Source organism: Tripterygium wilfordii, chromosome 13, assembly GCF_013401445.1.
Source record: "Tripterygium wilfordii isolate XIE 37 chromosome 13, ASM1340144v1, whole genome shotgun sequence".
Lineage (NCBI taxonomy): Eukaryota > Viridiplantae > Streptophyta > Magnoliopsida > Celastrales > Celastraceae > Tripterygium > Tripterygium wilfordii.
This window is the reverse complement of record NC_052244.1, coordinates 14306185-14321050: the sequence shown is the minus strand read 5'-3', so window position 1 is coordinate 14321050 and position 14866 is coordinate 14306185. Positions and strand designations below refer to the sequence as shown.

Below are 14866 nucleotides of genomic sequence, written 5' to 3'. Positions count from 1 at the left end.
AGGATTTCATTTTTGTCCTTTGCCGTGAGAAGACTTGCTTCCATGTATTGGAAGACTTAATTAAGATGAAGGGTTTTCAATTTTTTCTTTGCCGCGTAAAGACTAGAGGAAAAACAAAGACAGACCTTGTTGTTTGTGTGGAAAGTTGAGTTATTGCATGTCGTGTGGAATAAAGGCATGAAAGCTTTGTTGCATGCCGTGTGGAAGATTATCCATGCAAGTTTGTCTTCATCTTCAATTGAGGTGAAGATCAACATCCCTAACCCTAAAGATTCCTATAGTCGACCAGCAATGGGGTGTATAAGGAAAGCGACGATGGAGGACCTGTTTGCAAGGTTGTCAAAATCGGGATCTTACCATGAGTAGGTGAAAGTTTGTGTGCTTACAAAGATGGTTAATTAATAATACGAAAAATGTGTGTAATAAGTAAAGATAAACGATCACCGTGATTTTTACGAGAAAACCAAAATGAGAGAAAACCTTGAGTCTATATAGCGACTAGCATTTTAAACAATCCATTATGTATGATAAAGGTTATGAAGTACAAAACCTAAACTCATTCACTCTAATCCTTTGTTTTCAACCAGTTCTCGTATGAAATGATGACAGATGTCAATATGTTTGGTTTTATAATATTACACAAACTAATGAAATGAAAAACCAAAAGAAAAGAGTTGTACTTGATTAATTTCTAGCTAGTTCAATTGATTAGTTTTACCATATAGTAGATTTTGCATTCATGCATGGTCGACTTAGATAATTGATCTGGTTAGTAAATAACGACAAATATGCATGTTAAGGTGCATGCTAGTCGTGCTTTTCTACCAGGGTTCAATTATTTCCAGAGGCATGAGCTCAAAGATGGATTTTCCATGGACTTGTCTGACATGCCTAATTTGCGGGATAGTATACACATTCGATAAATTTATCCAGTGTACACGCAAAAGATAGTGACTGCATGTCACACAATACCAATTTTTTTTTTTTGCAGATTCAACTGTATGATAGGTGTTGATAACTTTTTGTTCTATCCTCTTGACTATATATGAGGAGTAGAAAAAAAGGAATAAAACATTAGAGGATCAAGATGTGCAATCTTGCCAAGCATATATATATAGTCAATAAAATGACCACACACGTTGCATGATGCACATGCATGTTTGACCACAAACAAACACTCTATTTAATATTTATATTCCAATTTTGGCATTATTCATATTTATCATCATTATTTTTTGGTATATAAATATATTAATAAAAAGTAATTAAAAAAAAAAAAAAAAAACCTCGAAGGGTTTAATGGTATAAATAGCCACTTTGGATCCAAAACTCGAAAACCCATACACAACCATTTCTCCTCTTCGCCTCTTGTCTCTTTCTAAAATGGAAAACAGGGCTTTTTTGCTTCACCTTTGGCTTCTCACCATTAGTATCTCATTACTTGTGAATACAATCCAATGCAAGAGACATCAAGACCAAGCTCTAAGCAACCTCTACAAGTCGAAAATGGACCCGAATTCGCATATCGACACGAGCATTTTCGACGCCAAACAAACTATGATCAACGAGGCCAATTTCCAGTCTCAAGAGGGTTTGAAAGAGAGAGACAGAATTGATATACTTCCTGGACAACCAAATGTGGATTTTGCACACTACGGTGGGTATGTAACAGTTGATAAATCAGCTGGTCGTGCTCTCTATTACTACTTTGTTGAAGCAGCACCTTCACAGTCTACAGAGTCACTGCCACTCCTCCTCTGGCTCAATGGAGGTACATAATATACATATACATACATACATATATATATATATACATACATACACATATATATATATATATTTATATATAATAAACTTGAAAAATTACAAAACCAACTTGCTTCTACTCAAACTTGGTGTTCTCACTTAAGGTAGCCAGAGTGTTTAATTAATCAATTATATCATTTTGTGCATGGATAAGTAATTAATTGACATTTTACAGGCCCTGGTTGTTCATCTCTCATTGGAGCAATGCAAGAGCTTGGACCTTTCCGGGTTCTTAGCGACGGCAAAACCCTTTTCAGAAACAAATATTCATGGAACAATGGTATGTATACCAATTAATATTTTTCTCTTCAAAGTTAAATTTGTTTTTAATAATCTATTTTTGCAGCTGCAAATGTATTGTTTCTTGAGTCACCAGCAGGAGTGGGGTTTTCATACTCCAACAGAACATCAGATTATGATGATCTACCTGGTGATAGAAGCACAGCGGCAGATAACTATGTGTTCTTAGTGAATTGGCTTGAGAGATTCCCAGAATACAAAGGCAGAGAGTTTTACATTTCTGGAGAGAGCTATGCAGGACACTATGTGCCTCAACTTGCTCAAACAATTCTTCACCACAACAAGATCTCCAACAATACCATCATCAACCTTAAAGGAATCATAGTATGTCTAGTCTTCTATCTTCTGTTACTACTATTACTAGAAAATATATCTCAAACACTAAAGACCTTGATTGTGTGAGAGAGTGGATCGCTCGATTGAGTTTTAATCTTGACACTTCTCCGCATTTGTGGGCTGAATTATGTCAAACCCAACAAGTGAACATGTAGTGGCCACGTCCAACTGAATCGTGACTCTCCGATCCATGTTAGATAATTCACCCCAAATACTATGAACCAATATTGTCCACTTTGGACTTGAGCCCCCACGACTTCGTTCTTCTGAAGCGTCTTAAGCCCAGAAAATGCCTTGATTGTATGAAAGGGAGTGGATCTTTATTTATAAAGCACTTGATTGCGTTATGCCAATCCGACTTGAGATTTTTAGTCTTGACAATGATTTCTCTCATTCTCCATTTCAATATCAACACTAATTAATTAAGATTTACCAATACGTGCACAGATTGGAAATGCACTGATCAACGATGAGACTGATTTTCGAGGAATGTACGATTACTTTGAAAGTCATGCTCTAATTTCCGAGGATACATGGTATCAGATTCAAAAATATTGCAATTTCTCACCAGAAGCTATGAAGCAGTCTAGACAGTGCATCAAAGCCGATCTTGAAGCTCTCAGGAATGTGGAGTTCTTAAACATTTACAACATCTATGCCCCTAATTGCTTCAATTATAGTGTCACTGCCAAGCCCAAACCTGGTTCAGTAAGTTCACATAATCAACCAAAATTCCTTAAATTTGTTCTGAGAAATTCAATGTCACAGTAAACTTCCATACTTTGTGATGCAGATTCTCAACTTTGATCCGTGCAGTAACTACTATGTGTACACTTATCTTAATCGTCCCGATGTTCAAGCAGCAATGCATGCTAATGTCACCAGACTCACCCATGACTGGGAGCGCTGCAGCTACATCATCACATATTGGAACGATAGCCCGTACACCATAATTCCGGTGTTGAAGGAATTAATGGAAAACAAGCTTCGAGTATGGATTTTCAGGTAATAATAGCAATTCATCATCATCATCATCATCATCTTCGTCGTCGTTCTAATCATTGATTGAAGACATCTTTTTCTTTTTACACAGTGGAGATACAGATGGGGTATTATCAGTTACTTCAACCAAGTACTCCATTAAAAAGATGAAGCTTGATGTTAAGACTTTATGGCATCCATGGTTAATTGATGGTGAGGTTGGTGGGTATACACAAGTATATGAAGGGGAGTTAACATTTGCAACAGTAAGAGGAGCAGGGCATCAAGTACCAAGTTATCAACCTATAAGAGCACTCTCACTCATCAAAAACTTCCTTCATGGCACACCTCTCCCTAATACTACAAGAAACGCCTGATTATTACCTTGTTCTGCTTATTTCGACGGAAATTAAAGAGTTCTATTAGGGAGCATGAAACCTGAATGTAATTGTCTGTTTTAATTCTCATGCTTTCCTTTACATTTGTTATGGATAATAACAACTACTTGAAGTGATAAAAATAAATAAGAGGAACTCTTTTTTATTGGGGTCTAAAATTCAACAGAGGACTATTGAAGTACCTTCATTGCAGCCAATAAAAGGAAAAATTGATAGCATATCTCAAATAACCTAAAAATAGGGAGGAAAAAAGAGGAGTAAAAGTTTCTTGTGAGGGTTGGTTTGATGATCATTCAATACAGAGTTATTTCAACCAATTTTGAATCGGTAAATGTTACTATTTGTGGTGCAATTGACATTCATACCTAAAGCTGGCAGCACCAGAACAGAGTACAATTCTAACACTTGTTCCAAATAAGTAATCATACGGAACAAGACCCACGAAACGTAAATGATAAAGATCACAGCAGTTTGGTATCGCAGTTATCCTAACAACTGAGTAAGACGTGCACAATTACAGTTTGGTATCTCATTTATCCTAACAGCTGAGTTGGACGCACATGATTCAAGTGAATTTGTGGGCTCCACAGGTATGCACATGAAATCCTGTGTGTACAACTTAGCAACTGAGATATCAGATGCTGGAATCCCTACTAATATCACGCACAAAATTGTTCTCAAATATGAATTTGTTTTCGTGTTAGTTAGAGAAGTTAATAATGTTTTTTAAGTAGTTTTTAATGAAAACAAGAACGGGCTCAAATAGGCCCAGCCCATATTCGGACTTCAAGCCCATAATCCTTTATGACTATCGGAATCAATAGGAGTTTCACTGCTTTGAATTCCTAACCCTAGAATTTCCTATCGTCGAGGAGCGATGGTGTGCATAAGGAAAGCGACGATGGACGACCTGCTTGCGATGCAGGCCTGCAACCTGCTTTGCCTGCCGGAGAATTACCAGATGAAGTACTATCTCTATCACACTCTCTCCTGGCCCCAGCTTCTCTACGTCGCCGAAGACTACAATGGCAAGATCGTCGGTTACGTCCTTGCCAAGATGGAGGAGGAGTCGAACGAGTGCCACGGCCATATTACCTCTCTCGCTGTCCTCCGCACCCACCGCAAACTTGGCCTTGCCACCAAGCTCATGAAAGCCGCCCAAGCCGCCATGGAGCAGGTAGCATTCATTCAAAAGTTTGGATATTTTACAGATCAATAAGTCTGTGAGCGCTTATGCTTGTGGGTATGAGATCAAATCAGATGATACCGCTGATAAGATTTTATGGCTTCTGTCATTGAAGAATCAGTTCCCTGTAGTTTAGCTTTTCTGTGATTTTTCAATTGCTGAGTGCATATACGTGCAATTGAGAAGAAAAAGTACTCTTTTTAATCTAGATAGTACCCTACATTGATGATCAAAACATTGTGCGGCAGGTTTTTGGAGCAGAGTATGTGTCACTTCACGTGAGGAAGAGTAATCGAGCGGCATTTAATCTATACACTGAAACGTTGGGTTATAAGATTGATGATGTAGAGGCAAAGTATTATGCTGATGGAGAGGATGCATATGATATGCGGAAGCAGCTGAAGGGTAAGCAGAATCACCATCATGGACATCATCATCACAACCATCATCATCAGCATGGTGGCGGTTGTTGCTCGGGTGAGCCAAGGAGTGCAGAACCAAGAGGGGAGGCAAAATCGGACCCCAAAGCCAGTACAAAATCAGAGTCAAAATCTGGCAGTTGATGGTTTGCAGTTTTTGTTATCATGTCATGTTTGTTGGATTTTTATATGGCTCTGCGTTTATAGATATGTTCTATGAGTGTGCAATAATGTACTCGAGGATCGGTTGATTCATCGATATATGACTATATGTTTACTGTTACTGGCGTGGTTATGTAATGTTCTTTCCTGCTTTCTTCTGGTAGACTTGTTTAATGGGTAGAAAATTGTGTGTTTCTTTTCAAGTTCATTTGTTTATAGTATTGATCATGTTATCAATTTTCTAAATGATGGGAGTAGCACAAATAAAAGGAAATTGAAACATATCAATTTTCTAAATGATGGGAGTAGCACAAATAAAAGGAAATTGTAACAGTTTGTGGAGTAGGTTCTGTTGCTTCAAAATCATTTTGGGTAAACTTATTTGCCATTTGCTTTTAGGTAATCATTTTGATGTATAAAGAGAGTTTTTATGGTGCCTCATGAATTGATGGATCATGTTTTTTTTAACTTTTGTTCTCTTAATGCGCCAAGGAGAAAACTGTAGCTGCATTTCTATCTTGACTGTTGGATAATAGTTGATGAACATCTTGTAACAAGAATCTGTTTGCTTTATTATTATTCTTTGTAAAGTAGGAGCAGACCACGCTGATATGTTTGATTTTCTTTCTGGTGATAATGTTGGTATTTTTTAAAATGTGGTATTCTACTATATGATCTTTGTCCTAATACAAAATTCACGCTCTTTTTGTCTGATAAGTTGACAAAAGATTGCCCTTTTATTTCTTCTTTAAGGTCATTTTTAGGATGTTATCGTCATTGGGGGAGGTCTTCACTTGTTCTAATCTGGTCCTATTTGGTATAAAGATCCTAAATTCCAGAGCATGTCATATATTTCCAGCTTTTAACTAATTTTGGATTTAACCTTGTCCCCTAAGAGAAGTATCAGATTCAAAGAAATTCATCTTGAATGGTAACTGGAAGGTAGGTAATAATAGCAACTCATTAGCATCATCGACATCTTTGTCGTTATAATCATTGATTGACAACATCTTTTTCTTCTTATGCAGTGGAGACACAGATGGGAGAGTACCAGTTACTTCAACCAAGTACTCCATTAAAAAGATGAAACTTGATGTCAAGACTTTATGGCATCCATGGTTAATTGGTGGTGAGGTTGATGGGTATACACAAGTATATGAAGGGGAGTTGACATTTGCAACAGTAAGAGGAGCAGGTTATCAACCTATAAGAGCTCTCTCACTCATCACACACTTCCTTCATGGATCACCTCTCCCTGATACTTCAACATCTGCCAGATTATTAATCTGTTATGCTTTTTTCACGTTTGTAATTTTCCTCTAATCAATAATAATTAATGTACAAAATTGGGATTTATCCTTTTTGACTGAATAGAAATGAAATATATTATTCTTGAAACCGAACAATCTGGGATATATATAGTAATAATGGCAGCCTTAATCGATTCATTTCTTTGCATGATTACACAAACTAACGAAAATCAAAGACCAAAAGAAAGAGTGCTACTTAAAGAGGCCGGATTTAGCAGATTCACCACACTCCGCAAATTCAGCCGCACATTGAGCTATCCATAAAGGCACTGCACCAGACTCCACAAAGACAATCGCACATTCAGCTATCCATCCAAGTTAAATGCAGTCAATGATATGGTCATCTCCACCAATCAAGGTAAAATAAGTCGGTGGAGGAGTTTAAAATAAGTCGGTGGAGGAGTTTAAACTTCAAAAGATGCGTTTGGTCAAATATCGGTGCAAAAGCATAATCATTTGGTAGATGTCGGATTGTCCCTCCTCTTGCTGGACTCCACCTTGCCCGCCCTCTTAAGGAATAAGGAGGAAGATATGCGGGTACATACTAAAAATTACTTTAGAAATCTTTTGGCATATCGATTTTTTGACGGGTTGAAACAATACTACACGTTCTCTTGAGAAGAAAAAAGCGTAGAGGATATGTGGATTTATTCAGTGCACACTCATAGTCACTACGTGCACCTGGTAAAACAAAACGCTGCATATTCAGTTGTATGATGGGTGTGGTGTTGATAACTTTTAATTCTCTATTTATATATATAGCCACTTTGGAATTTGGATCCAAAACTCGAAAACCCATACACAACCATTTCTCTTCTCTTCGTCTCTTGTCTCTCTCTAAAATGGAAAACAGGGCTTTTTTGCTTCACCTTTGGCTTCTCACCATTAGTGTCTCATTACTTGTGAATACAACCCAATGCAAGAGACATCAAGAGCAAGCTCTAAGCAACCTCTACAAGTTGAAAATGGACCCGAATTCGCACATCGACACGAGCATTTTCGACGCCAAACAAACTATGATCAACGAGGCCAATTTCCAGTCTCAAGGGGGTTTGAAAGAGAGAGACAGAATTGATAGACTTCCTGGACAACCGAATGTGGATTTTGCACACTATGGTGGGTATGTAACAGTGGATAAATCAGCTGGTCGTGCTCTCTATTACTACTTTGTTGAAGCAGCACCTCCACAGTCTACAGAGTCAATTCCACTCCTTCTTTGGCTCAATGGAGGTACATAATATACATATATATATTCTATGTTTTTGCCTCTTAGATTAGATGCCATTTGGTTATAAAATAAACTTGATAAATTACAAAACCAACTTGCTTCTACTCAAACTTGGTGTTCTCACTTAAGGTAGCCAGAGTGTTTAATTAATCAATTATATCATTTTGTGCATGGATAAGTGATTAATTGACATTTTACAGGCCCTGGTTGTTCATCTCTCAATGGAGCAATGCAAGAGATTGGACCTTTCCGGGTTCGTAGTGACGGCAAAACCCTTTTCAGAAACAGATATTCATGGAACAACGGTATATAATATACCCATTAATATTTTTTTCTCTTCAAAGCTAAATTTGTTTTTAATAATCTATTTTTGCAGCTGCAAATGTATTGTTTCTTGAGTCACCAGCAGGAGTGGGGTTTTCATACTCCAACAGAACATCAGATTATGATGATCTAGCTGGTGATAGAAGCACAGCAGCAGATAACTATGTGTTCTTAGTGAATTGGCTTGAGAGATTTCCAGAATACAAAGGCAGAGAGTTTTACATTTCTGGCGAGAGCTATGCAGGACACTATGTGCCTCAACTTGCTCAAACTATTCTTCACCACAACAAGATCTCCAACAATACCACGATCAACCTTAAAGGAATCATGGTATGTCTATTCTTCTATTACTATTATTACTCGAAAATCTATCTCAAACACTACAAATCAATGGAGTTCGCTTTGGGCCTGAGCCCGAAGAACTTTCTTCTTATGGGTTGTTGTCTATAGTAGTCAAACCCATAAAAGACCTTGATTGTGTGAGAGAGTAGATCGCTCAATTGAGTTATGTCAATCTGTTTGTGATATTTTATCGAAAATGTTAGAGATCCTAATAAAAAAACATCCTAGTTATTTCAGTAGTGGATCTTAAGCGGTGGTTGGAACAAAGACACACTTATATGTGAATTTCAATGTGACAGGAACAAAAAACACATCTACACGGTTTTATCACTAGGTCAAGTCACACATTCCCATAATCCATTCTCTCTTAGGAAGATTCCCGTCAACTAGTCATGTCATTCTCCATTTCAATATTAACACTAATTAAGATTAGCCAGTACGTGCACAGATTGGAAATGCAGTGATCAACGATGAGACTGATAATCGAGGAATGTTCGACTACTTAGAAAGTCATGCTCTAATTTCCGATGACACAGGGTATCAGATTCGAAAATCCTGCGATTTCTCACCAGAAGCTGTGAAGCAGCCTAGCCAGTGCACCAAAGCCGTTGAAGAAGCTTTCAAGAATACGAATTTCTTCGACCTTTACAACATCTATGCCCCTAATTGCTTCAATCAGAGTGTCACAGCCAAGCCCAAACCTGGTTCAGTAAGTTCACATAATCAACCAAAATTCCTTAAATTTGTTCTGAGAAATTCAATGTAACAATAAACTTCCATACTTTGGGATGCAGATTCTCAACTTTGATCCGTGCAGTGAATATTATATGCATGCTTATCTTAATTGTCGCGATGTTCAAGCAGCAATGCATGCTAATGTCACCAAACTCACCCATGACTGGGAGCTCTGCAACGAGGATATCCGTAGAGTTTGGAAAGATAGACCATCCACCATGCTTCCGGTTTTGAAAGAATTAATGGAAAACAAGTTTCGAGTCTGGATTTTCAGGTAATTATCATCATCATCATCTGAGTCTTTATCCCGAAAGTTTCAGGGTTTTTAGGTTATAATAACAAATAATCAATCATCATCTTTTCTTTTTTATGCAGTGGAGATACAGATGGGGTATTACCAGTTACTTCAACCAAGTACTCCATTAAAAAGATGAAACTTGATGTAAAGACTTTATGGCATCCATGGTTTATTGCTGGTGAGATTGGTGGGTACACACAAGTATATGAAGGAGAGTTAACGTTTGCAACAGTAAGAGGAGCAGGGCATGAAGTACCAAGTTATCAACCTATAAGAGCACTCTCACTCATCAAACACTTCCTTCATGGCACACCTCTCCCTGATACTTCAAGAAATGCCTGATTATTACCTTGTTCTGCTTATTTCGACGGAAATTAAAGAGGGAGTATGGGAGCTGAATTTAATTGTCTATTTTAATTCTCATGCTTTCCTTTACATATATTGTGGATAGTAACAACTACTTGAAGTGATGAAAAGAGAGAGTTGCAGAGGAACTCTGTTTTCTTGTGTGAGTTTTATGCGCTGTTGAAGAATCATTGCGCTAAAACATGAATTTATTTCCGTGTTATATGTAAAAATACTAATATTTTTATTAAAGTTGTTTTTTCTTTTTTTAGGAATGAAAACAATAACCGGCTCAAGTAGGCCCAGCCCATATTATGAAATCATGCCCTTAAATCTATTGAGATTCGAGGGATCATCTTTAAATCAGTAGACTGCTTTGAATCCCTAACCCTAGAGTTTCCTATAGTCGAGGAGCGATGGTGTGCATAAGGAAAGCGACGATGGACGACCTGCTTGCGATGCAGGCCTGCAACCTGCTTTGCCTGCCGGAGAATTACCAGATGAAGTACTATCTCTATCACACTCTCTCCTGGCCCCAGCTTCTCTACGTCGCCGAAGACTACAATGGCAAGATCGTCGGTTACGTCCTTGCCAAGATGGAGGAGGAGTCGAACGAGTGCCATGGCCATATTACCTCTCTAGCTGTCCTCCGCACCCACCGCAAACTTGGCCTCGCCACCAAGCTCATGAAAGCCGCCCAAGCCGCCATGGAGCAGGTATTTCGCATTCGTTCCAAAGTTTGGATATTTTACTGATCAATAATTCTGTGTGCGCTTGTGCTTGTGTGTATGAGATCAGATGATACCGCTGATAAAAACTTAAAGCCTAATCAATGCCCTGTCAACTCTGAGTGCATATACGTGCGATTGAGAAGAAAAAGTGCTCTTTTTAATCTAGATAGTACCATAAATTGATGATGAAAATATTTGGGGCAGGTGTTTGGAGCAGAGTATGTGTCACTTCACGTGAGGAAGAGTAATCGTGCGGCATTTAATCTGTACACTGAAACATTGGGTTATAAGATTGATGATGTAGAGGCAAAGTATTATGCTGATGGAGAGGATGCATATGATATGCGGAAGCAGCTGAAGGGTAAGCAGAATCACCATCATGGACATCATCACCACCATCATCATCAGCATGGTGGTGGTTGTTGCTCGGGTGAGCCCAGGAGTGTAGAACCAAGAGGGGAGGCAAAATCGGACCCCAAAGCCAGTACAAAATCAGAGTCAAAATCTGGCAGTTGATGGTTTGCAGTTTTTGTTATTATGTCATGTTTGTTAGATTTTTATATGGCTATGCGTTTATCGATACGTTCTATGAGTGTGCGATAATGTACTCGATGATCGGTTGATTCATCGATATATGTTTACTGTTACTGGCATGGTTATGTAATGTTCTTTCCTGCTTTCTTCTGGTATTCTTGCTGGATTATTTTTCCAACAATTCCTTTGCAGTTCTATTTGTATTTCAAGTTGCTTTAGAATGTACCGGCATAAGAAGCTACAAGTGATATGCTCTTCTTATGCCATTCAGATTCCCTTCTGGTTTGTTTATATGGGTTTAGTTTTATAGTCTGTGTTTTCTATGCTTTCCCCTTGGTCCCGCCTGGTAAATAAATATTTAAAAAGTTGTTTAATGGGTAGAAAATTGTGTGTTTCTTTTCAAGTTCATTTGTTTATAGTATTGATCCTGTTATCAATTTTCTAAATGATGGGAGTAGCACAAATCAAAGGAAATTGTAACATTTTGTAGAGTAGGTTCTGTTGCTTCAAAATCATTTTGAGTAAACTTATTTGCCTTTTGCTTTTAGATTATTTTAGTTTTTATGGTGCCTCACGAATTGATGGATCATGTGTTTTTAACTTTTGCTCTCTTAATGCGGCAAGGAGAAAACTGTTGCTGCATTTCTATCTTGACTGACGTTTTGATAATAGTTGATTAACATCTTGTAACAAGGATCTGTTTGCTTTATTAGTATTCATTGTAAAGCAGGAGCTCACCATGTTGATATGTTAGATTTTCTCATCTGGTATAATGTTGGTAGTTTTTAAAATGTGGAGATATAAGAAATGTGGCATTCTACCATATGATCTTTGTCCTAATACAAACTGACAAAAGATGGCCCTTTTATTTCTTCTTTAAGGTCATTTTTAGGATGTTATTCTGGTCCCATTTGATATGAAGCTCCTAAATTCCCGAGCATGTCATATGTTTCCAGCTTTTAACTAATTTTGGATTTAGCCTTGTCCATTAAGAGACTATCAGATTCAAAGAAATTCATGTTGACTGGTAACTGGAAGGTCATGTTGCAAACAAGAGCAGATTCAAGAGCGATACCACATGTAAAGGTAATCTCTATGTTTTTCATGTAGAAAAATAATGAGATGGAAAAAAACCACTGAATTGTCCCCTGCGAGTCTGCGACTTCTAACAAGTTATAATGCATACAAAACTTTGAAACCCCCCGTAGATATAAGGAAATGCGAATGCAAAAATGAGTGAAAAAGAATGTAAAAGTGATGAAACAGCAGCAAATTACAGCGCACAAGTTTTCAACATAAGTTTATAAAGTTAAACCATATATCTGGATAAAAACTCCCACTTCATTGTGTACTTTGCAGCATTATGATTCTTTCTTTCCTCCACTGGAAGACTCTACAGATGGCTTGACAATACTCAGTTGGCCACCTTCCTTGTTAGCAAGGGTGGCCGCCTTTGCCTCGTTACATTGGTTTATGAACTTGGTCAGTTCCTGCTCACGCCAATGCATAAGAAGACAAGACATCATTAGAACAAGTAACTTCTAAGATTATTCATCTGAGCAACAAAGAGAGTCACAAGGAGACAAATAGCTTCGAGGCTTCGTTTCGTAACTAACACATAAAAGAAGAAGAAAAGCAGAATTGTGACATGATCGTAGGCAGTTTTCAAACAAGGGAAAACAATAACTGGTTTGCAGTTGATGACAAAAAATGCTAACACATAAAAGAGTCAATTACGTCACTAGAAGCTGATTCACATTATATCCTTTCTTAGGCAGGGAGAATGATCAATTGTGCAAAACATAACTTTTCATGCCAAGGTCAGAAGGAAATGAAAGGAAACAGCATCTGTGGTGCACTAGGCTTCCACTGCAGGGGCCGGCTGAGAAGGGAACATGTCCGAAAATTACTCTTGTAAAATGGAGACGCCGTTTTTGAGTTTTAAACCATGAAACCTAGATTTACAGCTGCGCCAAAGTTTTAGGCTTTCGACTAAGTTGTTGGACTCATTTAATAGTCATAATATACCCTAAGATATATAATTCCCTTAAAAAGATGCCTATTTGACATAGTCCAAGTGGTTAGAGTTTGGCTGAATTGCAATTAAAGCACAGGAGCATGATTGATAAAAGAGAACCATGATTAAACCATTGCTAAAAATCAAATGCTTTAAAGGTAAATAGATTAATAAAACCATCATCAAGAAAATGAGGATTTCTTGCCCCCAGAACACAAAGGTATCCTCAAGGCTATCTATATAGCTTGAACTTCACTTACTACATAGAAAAAGACGCAAAGGAAAAAAAAAATTTTAACCATTGCACGAGGCACCACTACCATTATGAAGTCTGACGAAGACAAAAGCAGTCTTACTGGGCATTAAAAAGATTATATTTCCACAGTATGAGTTTCTCGTGGCAAAGTTGTGATGAAAACCACTGCACTATATCCTAGAGAAGGGAAAAAAAATCCCCATCTTTGGGCAAAAAATATATATCTTCAGTCGACATTTTTAACCCTCAACCAGTAAAAGTTCGCCATGGTTAAAAAACTCAAAGTACAGGTTTATGTCGTTTGAACTGTAACTCCCCGTAATGTCCTAAACCTTAGAGCCAACATCAATATCATCCACCAATCGTCCTATATTATTTTTTTTATAATCTGCATTCTGCCAATCATCAATGGTCGTCAACAAGGGTGATGGATCTACCGAGACACCAGCAGATTAATATCAAAATAACACGTTCAGCTTACTAGCAACTTAGCTGAATCTTTTAGATAATTTCACATAGAAACCATTGCAACTCAATCCATTAAGCAAAAATTCCTTATTTGCAACAAATTGCTTCTCCAGGTACAAGCCATATTTATGAACATAAAGTGATTCCTAATTCTATGGCTAGCAGCTACATGTCTAAGGGTATTTGAGCAATCTCAAATTGAAACAACAAATGAAGCTATCTTACTTCCTGACCCAGCAACACTGTGTAAATCAATTTACGCATTAAACACCGAATTCTGATATTCTTCATATGTAAAAGATATGGAAACGAGTAATTTAGTTAAACAACGAAAATTGCAGAGAAGATGTTGGGACTCAAAAAAGGAACTTACTCGATCAACATCCAAATCCTTTGACGACTTCGAAGGCTTCACGAATCTCTTCCCTGCAAATAATGACATCAGATTGCCTAATACTAAAGAGTAAGTTCAATTAAAATCCACTGTGCACAGATATAGAAACGGACCTTTGCGAGTTACAGGGACCTTTCCATGGCGATTGGGAGGGATTGTTTTCTTCTTCTGGTGGCCTTTGAATAAACTCCCCTTTTGTGTCATCTCTCCGTCTGCCGTATGAGTGGTGGTGCACCGGTGGTTATTAGGGTTTTTCAGGTTTGGGGGTTTTTTCAAGTTTTATCGGGATGCGGGGG

The 14866-nt window shown here is 37.8% G+C and overlaps 6 protein-coding genes across 7 annotated transcripts; 5 read left to right on the top strand and 1 right to left on the bottom strand.

The window, feature by feature from the left end:
- The first annotated feature begins 1346 nt into the window (after positions 1 to 1346).
- On the top strand, positions 1347 to 3979 carry LOC120012790 (serine carboxypeptidase-like 40). The gene is made up of 6 exons (XM_038864287.1): positions 1347 to 1771; positions 1982 to 2086; positions 2153 to 2430; positions 2890 to 3150; positions 3236 to 3447; positions 3536 to 3979. Exons 1-6 carry the CDS (start codon positions 1384 to 1386, stop codon positions 3798 to 3800), a joined length of 1509 nt encoding a protein of 502 aa, XP_038720215.1. The 5' UTR covers positions 1347 to 1383; the 3' UTR covers positions 3801 to 3979.
- Positions 3980 to 4656: 677 nt separating this feature from the next.
- On the top strand, positions 4657 to 5791 carry LOC120012793 (N-terminal acetyltransferase A complex catalytic subunit NAA10-like). Its single transcript, XM_038864290.1, has 2 exons — positions 4657 to 4998; positions 5256 to 5791. The coding sequence occupies exons 1-2, from the start codon at positions 4699 to 4701 to the stop codon at positions 5568 to 5570; spliced, it is 615 nt and encodes a 204-aa protein (XP_038720218.1). The 5' UTR covers positions 4657 to 4698; the 3' UTR covers positions 5571 to 5791.
- Positions 5792 to 6090: 299 nt separating this feature from the next.
- On the top strand, positions 6091 to 6987 carry LOC120012795 (serine carboxypeptidase-like 40). The gene is made up of 2 exons (XM_038864293.1): positions 6091 to 6530; positions 6617 to 6987. Exons 1-2 carry the CDS (start codon positions 6517 to 6519, stop codon positions 6909 to 6911), a joined length of 309 nt encoding a protein of 102 aa, XP_038720221.1. The 5' UTR covers positions 6091 to 6516; the 3' UTR covers positions 6912 to 6987.
- A 450-nt stretch (positions 6988 to 7437) lies between these two features.
- LOC120012789 (serine carboxypeptidase-like 40) lies at positions 7438 to 10347 on the top strand. Of its 2 annotated transcripts, none has more exons than XM_038864285.1 (6): positions 7438 to 8128; positions 8327 to 8431; positions 8503 to 8780; positions 9241 to 9501; positions 9587 to 9801; positions 9903 to 10347. In XM_038864285.1, the coding sequence occupies exons 1-6, from the start codon at positions 7612 to 7614 to the stop codon at positions 10165 to 10167; spliced, it is 1641 nt and encodes a 546-aa protein (XP_038720213.1). In that variant the 5' UTR covers positions 7438 to 7611; the 3' UTR covers positions 10168 to 10347. The 2 variants fall into 2 exon arrangements, with proteins under 2 accessions (XP_038720213.1, XP_038720214.1); XM_038864286.1 differs by having other exon boundaries at positions 9587 to 9784; positions 9902 to 10100.
- Positions 10210 to 11710, top strand: LOC120012794 (N-terminal acetyltransferase A complex catalytic subunit NAA10-like). Its single transcript, XM_038864291.1, has 2 exons — positions 10210 to 10886; positions 11106 to 11710. The coding sequence occupies exons 1-2, from the start codon at positions 10587 to 10589 to the stop codon at positions 11415 to 11417; spliced, it is 612 nt and encodes a 203-aa protein (XP_038720219.1). The 5' UTR covers positions 10210 to 10586; the 3' UTR covers positions 11418 to 11710.
- Positions 11711 to 12566: 856 nt separating this feature from the next.
- LOC120012796 lies at positions 12567 to 14847 on the bottom strand. The gene is made up of 3 exons (XM_038864294.1): positions 14684 to 14847; positions 14550 to 14602; positions 12567 to 12925 (listed from the first exon to the last, which is right to left on the bottom strand). The coding sequence occupies exons 1-3, from the start codon at positions 14772 to 14774 to the stop codon at positions 12797 to 12799; spliced, it is 273 nt and encodes a 90-aa protein (XP_038720222.1). The 5' UTR covers positions 14775 to 14847; the 3' UTR covers positions 12567 to 12796.
- Between the last annotated feature and the right edge of the window lie 19 nt (positions 14848 to 14866).

Excerpts from the sequence above, each read along its gene's own strand:
- LOC120012790 (XM_038864287.1), top strand. The coding sequence starts at position 1,384 with ATGGAAAACAGGGCTTTTTTGCTTCACCTTTGGCTTCTCACCATTAGT. Across the intron at positions 1,772-1,981 it reads CCTCCTCTGGCTCAATGGAG|GCCCTGGTTGTTCATCTCTC; the intron begins GTACATAATATA and ends GACATTTTACAG. Across the intron at positions 3,151-3,235 it reads CCAAGCCCAAACCTGGTTCA|ATTCTCAACTTTGATCCGTG; the intron begins GTAAGTTCACAT and ends TTTGTGATGCAG.
- LOC120012793 (XM_038864290.1), top strand. The coding sequence starts at position 4,699 with ATGGTGTGCATAAGGAAAGCGACGATGGACGACCTGCTTGCGATGCAG. Across the intron at positions 4,999-5,255 it reads CCCAAGCCGCCATGGAGCAG|GTTTTTGGAGCAGAGTATGT; the intron begins GTAGCATTCATT and ends ATTGTGCGGCAG.
- LOC120012789 (XM_038864285.1), top strand. The coding sequence starts at position 7,612 with ATGATGGGTGTGGTGTTGATAACTTTTAATTCTCTATTTATATATATA. Across the intron at positions 8,781-9,240 it reads TCAACCTTAAAGGAATCATG|ATTGGAAATGCAGTGATCAA; the intron begins GTATGTCTATTC and ends GTACGTGCACAG. Across the intron at positions 9,502-9,586 it reads CCAAGCCCAAACCTGGTTCA|ATTCTCAACTTTGATCCGTG; the intron begins GTAAGTTCACAT and ends TTTGGGATGCAG.
- LOC120012794 (XM_038864291.1), top strand. The coding sequence starts at position 10,587 with ATGGTGTGCATAAGGAAAGCGACGATGGACGACCTGCTTGCGATGCAG. Across the intron at positions 10,887-11,105 it reads CCCAAGCCGCCATGGAGCAG|GTGTTTGGAGCAGAGTATGT; the intron begins GTATTTCGCATT and ends TATTTGGGGCAG.
- LOC120012796 (XM_038864294.1), bottom strand. The coding sequence starts at position 14,774 with ATGACACAAAAGGGGAGTTTATTCAAAGGCCACCAGAAGAAGAAAACA. Across the intron at positions 14,603-14,683 it reads GGTCCCTGTAACTCGCAAAG|GGAAGAGATTCGTGAAGCCT; the intron begins GTCCGTTTCTAT and ends CATTATTTGCAG. Across the intron at positions 12,926-14,549 it reads AGGATTTGGATGTTGATCGA|GAACTGACCAAGTTCATAAA; the intron begins GTAAGTTCCTTT and ends TGGCGTGAGCAG.